Source organism: Myotis davidii, unplaced genomic scaffold, assembly GCF_000327345.1.
Source record: "Myotis davidii unplaced genomic scaffold, ASM32734v1 scaffold438, whole genome shotgun sequence".
In the NCBI taxonomy this organism is placed as follows: domain Eukaryota; kingdom Metazoa; phylum Chordata; class Mammalia; order Chiroptera; family Vespertilionidae; genus Myotis; species Myotis davidii.
In genome coordinates this window covers 6,552,746-6,558,494 of record NW_006290031.1, presented here as the reverse complement: position 1 = coordinate 6,558,494, position 5,749 = coordinate 6,552,746, and the positions used below count along the sequence as shown (strand labels likewise).

The 5,749-nt window shown below is 52.7% G+C and overlaps 1 protein-coding gene across 1 annotated transcript in view; it reads right to left on the bottom strand.

The window, feature by feature from the left end:
• Positions 1-5,749, bottom strand: part of COL23A1 (collagen type XXIII alpha 1) — a 267,772-nt gene that overhangs the window by 45,136 nt on the left and 216,887 nt on the right. The window contains exon 5 of the mRNA XM_015563362.1: positions 283-290. Within this exon, the coding sequence (XP_015418848.1) occupies positions 283-290 (8 nt within the window). The remainder of the gene's footprint in view (positions 1-282; positions 291-5,749) is intronic.

Here is a 5,749-nt window from a genome sequence, read left to right as displayed (position 1 = left end):
GGCGCTCGCCTTCTGTGCTCCCTGGAGCCAGGGCCTGGGTGAGGGGCAGTCAGGCTGCTGCCCGCTCTCTTGGAAGGCAAGTGGTCACAGGGGCAAGTGGAGCCTGCTGAGTTCTGCGCTTGCGTGCATCTACAAATTTAAAAAGATACGACCCCTATCTGGACTGATTTTTTTTTTTAGGACACACCTCTCTAACTAAGTATTATTTTCAAGGAAGTGCCACAGAGAGAGAACAAAATGTCTTATCTTTCAGGAGCAGAGAGCATAATCCAGGGCACTTACTGGAGGACCTGCAAAACACAAGCAGAGAGGCCACAGTCAGAACCCAAGGGAGAGAGGTCCCCGCCCCGGCGGGCCCGCCCTCAACAGCTACCGGCCTCCCCTCACCAAGGCTGAGATGCTGTCATGGGCCCCAAAGCGAGCGGCCAGGCGAGGGAGAGCCTGTGCCCTTGTGGGGCTAGGGTGGGCATGTGGGGGTGAGGACAATCCCGCACACACGTATGGGTTAACACACTCCTCTCAGGAGGCTGCTGCTGGTCCCTGCTGGGGCCACCCGTGTTGGATCTTGGCCATCCAGAGAGGAACTGAACCTTGTTCCTGCCCGAAGGACAAATTTTGGGAGGGACTTGGGGAGAAAACATTTGGGGCAGAGGGACGAGCAAGCATAGGGCTCTGGGATGTGTGGGGCTGAGCAGCCGTGTGGACGGTGCTGGGGGCCGAGGTGGGGGTGAAGGGCTCTGAGCTAGGGTGCACAGGGCGCTTGGAGGGGACGCATTTAGAAGCTCAGGTGCTGCTGGTGCCGCCAGCTGGGCTTGTTTCGGGGGACGCGGACTCATGAGAACACGCACGACACCGACCGGTGTCCTCACCTTCTGGTGTGCAAAGCACATTGCATATCCATGCTGCATCTGACCTTTTGGACAATTTGTGAGAGGAATGGTGAACACTCCCATTTGACAGGCGACAACAGAAAACAGTGGCTTGTTTAAGGCCGCGTAATTGGTTAGGTGCGGAAAACAAAACCCTCCATACTTTCCACTAACTAAGCCATGTCTGCTCCCGGCCGACCTGCGACTACGATCTGGAGAGTGAGGCTGCACAGGGAGGCATGTAATGGGACACAGGGGTGAGTGCAAGAGGCAAGATCTCAGACTCAGAATTTTCCTTGGAAGAACAGGTATTTAAGAAACAATTACACAGGTGAAGGCACAGGACCGGATCAAGGCTGGGCCCACTCAGGACGGGAAGCTAGGCTGAGTCCAGAGGGCGAGGGGTGATTCCTGGGAGAGGAATGGGGAGAGAGGAGCATGGCAAAGATGGGAAAGCTCACAACACACCAAGATCACTGGGCTTTGGGGGGCTGCAGCCGGAGAGGGCTGGGGAGAAGGCAGGGCCAGACAGAGCACCGGGCTTTGTCTCCACATCATGACCCAGGGTAGTGGGGGGTGGGATGGGAGTGGGGTCCCGAGGGCCTGGGCATGGAGGAGTGATTCGAGGGGGCGGAGTGGGCAAGGGGACACGATGCAGCTGCTCCTGTGTAGGCCACGCAGCCTGGACTCCTGCTGGCAGTGGAGATGGGGAGAGATGCATCAGGAAACACTTGTGAGGACAGACAGGACTGGGTCTTTGATTTAATGGTGGAGGTGGGGGTGGAAGGGCGCATGGGGCATGGAGGAAGGAGAGAGGTGAGACAAAGATTTTTGACTTGAAAACTGATGTATGATGGTGCCAATACCCACGAATGGAACATGGGGCTGTGCGTCCCCTGAATCTAACTATGACCGGGGCAGGGCTTTGGTCAATGGACACCCACACAGCTGACGTCTCACTTTCAGCTAAAGACCTTGCTCCCTGTTTTACAAAGAAACGAGAAGCCGCTGGACAGACGCCCCATGCTCTTCCCTATGCCACACGCACACACCTGCCTGCACCCGGGCCTGTGCCCACCTCCTCTCCAGTCCCTCAGGTTCAGGCGGAGTTGACTCGCCTCCACCTACCAGGGACCCCGTGCCCACCTCCCTCTCGGCCCGTCACAGGCGGGCCCACCTCTCAGGCAGGTCCTTCCCACAGCTCTGAAATGTGCTCCAATTCCTGATTTTATTTCATAATTAAAGCAATTTTTTCCAATTACAGATGACATAGAATATTGTATTAATTTCAGGTGTCTATAACTTATGAAGGATCACCCTCGTAAGTCTAGTACCCACTTGGCACCAAACGTAGTTATTATAATATTGCTAACTATATTCCCCATGCTGGACTCTACACCCTGTGACTACCCTGCAACTACCAATTTGTCCCTTTTAATCCCTTCACCTTTCCCACCCAGCCCCCAAACCTTCTGTCACCTGGCAACCATCAATTTGGTCTCCGTATCTATAAGGTTTTTTTTTTCTGTTTTGTTTGTCTATTTTGTTTTTTAGGGTCCACATATAAGTGCAATCCTACAGTATTTATCTTTCTCTGCCTTGTTTCACTTAGCATAACCCACTCTAGGTCCATCCATGTTGTCACAAATGGCAGGATTTCATTCTTTTCTATGGCTGAGTAATATTCTGTTGCATATTTGTACCACATCTTTTTATTTTTTAAATTTATCTTTATTGCTGAAAGTTACAGATGGCCCCTTCCCTGCTTTTATCCATTTATCCATTGATGGCCACTTGGGTTGCTTCCGTATCTTGGCTATCGTAAGTAATGCTGCAGTGAACATCAGGGTGCACACATGTTTTAAAATAGTGTTTTGGGTAAGTACCCAGCCTGTCATATGGCAGTTCCATTTTTAATTTTGTGAGGACTCTCCATACTGTTTTCCATGGTGGTTGCACCAATTTGCAATCCCATCAACAGTGCAGGAGGGTTCCCTTTCCTCCACATGGACAATGATTGCTTGTTGACAGCCCTTCTGGCAGGTGTGAGGTGCTCTCTCATTGTGGTTTTGATGCGCATTTCCCTGATGATTATGATGGTGAGCATCTTTTCACCTGTCTCTCAGGCATCTGTACATCCTCTTCCAATTCCTCTGGTTGAAAAACATCCTTTGCTTCCACACCTTCCTCTGTTCCGGCTCAGTTCTCCTCTCCCTCACAGCCACGTTGCAGGAAAGAGGTGCTGGGAGGACAGATCACTCAACCAGTGAGGGGGTGGTCCAGGCTAGAAGCAATGCCATGGGACCCCAAACCATGGCACCATTCCCACTCCAGGGGGCCAGAGTGTGAATGGCAACATTCCAGACTGGTCCTGTAGCTGGTGGAATAGGCCACATCTAGCCCATCCGATAGACTCTAAAACACACCGAGCCACCCCTAGACTCTAAAACACACCGAGCCTTCCCCGCCCCCCGCCTCGGGGCCGACTGGCACCATATCGCCAGGGCACCAATGCCTCACTGGAGGCGCTACCATACAGCCTCCTGACTGACGCCTTCTTCTGGGCACCCCAACTCCACCAGCTACAGGTGCCTTTAAAAAATGCCCACCCCTTCCCAGAGTTCTGAATTGCACATGGAATAATATCCAAACTCCTGCTCTCCTGTGTGCACCTGCTCTCGTCAGTGCCCACACTCAGTCACCACACTCCATCTGCTCTCTAGGTTCCCCAAGAGCTGCTGTCTTTGGCCTCAGGACATTCACATCTACTGTGTTCCTGCACTTGGCAGGCCGGGGTTCATAACCACCACCTCGGAAAAGCCTTTTGTGAGCATGAAGTCTGAAGACGTCTCTTCACCCTTGGCCCCACTGAATTCTATCAGCTCCCTGCTATTTCCTTTCTAGCACCAATCACACTCTTTAGTGATTAACTATTTATTTGTGTGTTGTTTATTATCTGTCAGCCCCATCAGCAAGGCAGCTCCCTGAGAGCTGGGCCCCATCTGTTCAGCTCCCCACCGTCTCCCCTGCCTCGCACAGGGCCTGGCAGGCACATGCACTTAGTAAATGCGAGTGGAATAGATGAGGGGCGCCCGGCAGGCCATCGCCTCTGCTATGCCCTCCTCACCTCACTTCCCCGCTGGGGTTGTGTTGCGGCTGCAGTTGCCTCTGGAGATGAGACCTGGGGCCTGCAGTAAGCGGGGTACACAAGATGCTGGGTGTGTGGGTGTGGGGGAGGGCCTGGCTCAGGCTGTCCAGGGGTCCCTGCTTAGGGAGTGAGGCTGGCTGGAGGGCCCCCATCCAACCATGTGGTGGTCCCCCTGACGGCCCAGCTCATTCTGCACGCAGCTTTCAAACATGTGTTCCAGGCATTGGCTGGATCTGCTCACTTTGCTGTCAGGAATGTGGGAGCAAGTAAATAAGAGCCAGATGACTTGGGAAGTGAATGAAATGAGAGAGTAGAGGGGTCAATGACTGTGGCCTCTTTAACTGAACTGATGTGGCCGGACAGGGTTTCCCACTTGCGCCCTGAGGTTGGGAGGGTGCACGAGTGGTTTGTGGACAGGTAAGCAGAGGTGTGTAGAGTTTCTGCGGCCCCACTGTGCCCACCTTGAGCTCTTGCCTCTTCCCAGGATGATCACTGCCTGAGTGTTTCCCAAATGGAAAAGCAAACTGGGAAGAATATTTCCCACTGCCTGGCAGGTGCCCAGCTGCATGCCGGGAGGTAAGGGCTGGCCTTGGCGCCTGAGGCTACCAGGTCACTGTCCATGCTCACAGCCCACGCCTGCTGCTCTGTGTTGCACCCGGACTCCCGATGCCCACTTCTCCTGCTCCCTGCTCTGCCCAGGAGGCCCTGGCTCTGACCCAGGCCTCTGCCTCCCACAACAGGCCTTAGCTCCTGACTTTTGAAAACCCAAACCAACCCCAGCATGAGGACGACCTTCAGTCATGCCTCCAGGGTTTCCCCGGTGGAGCAGAGTGAACCGAGATGAAATGAGGCTTGGGGGTTGGCAAATTCAGAGCCAATAATGAGTTAGTGAGCCGGGCACTTAGCCTAGGCCTCAGGCCCTGGCTTTAATTCTACCGATTCCATCAGGGAGTGTCGAGGCCTCAGCATCCTGGCTCTCTGAGCGAGTGTCTGTTTTCCCCTGAGGCAAAGGCTGCTCCTGTGAGGTGGGGAGGTGCCTCTGGATTGCTATGAGGATGGAGGGAGATACTGTGCATGCGTTAGGCCCTCAGGACAGCCCTGGCACGGAAGAGGCACCCAGACACACGCAGGCTGGGATTCCAGTCACGCGCAGCTTAACAACGGGGATTTGTCCTGAAAACCATGTTGTTAGGCGATTTCGTTGTTGTGTGAACATCACAGTGTACTTACTTGCTCCCAGGCTACAAACCTGTACAGCATGTTACTGTACGAGACAACATGAGATTAAATCAAGCACGAGGGATGATGCAATCAAGAGGCCTGGTAAACTCAAGATGGAGGAGGGTGCTGCTGGTGTAACACAGAAGCTGTTCCACAGCAAACTTTCAAAAAATATATAAGTAGAAAGACTACACTCTGAAATAACAATAAAACATACAGTATATAGTAAATGCATCAACCAGTAACTGTTGTTAATTATCACGATCAACTCTTCGGTACTGTACATAAGTGTATGTGGTGCACTTTTATACAACGGGTAGTGCAGTAGATCTTTTTACATCAACATCACCACAAGCAACTGAGCAATGTGTTGCACTATAATGTTGTGATGACTATGATGTCACTAGGCAATAGGAAGTTTCCAGCTCCTATTTCATCTTATGGGACCACTGCCATATGTACGGTCTGTTGTTGACCAAAATGTAGTTATGTAGCGCATAGCTCTATAACA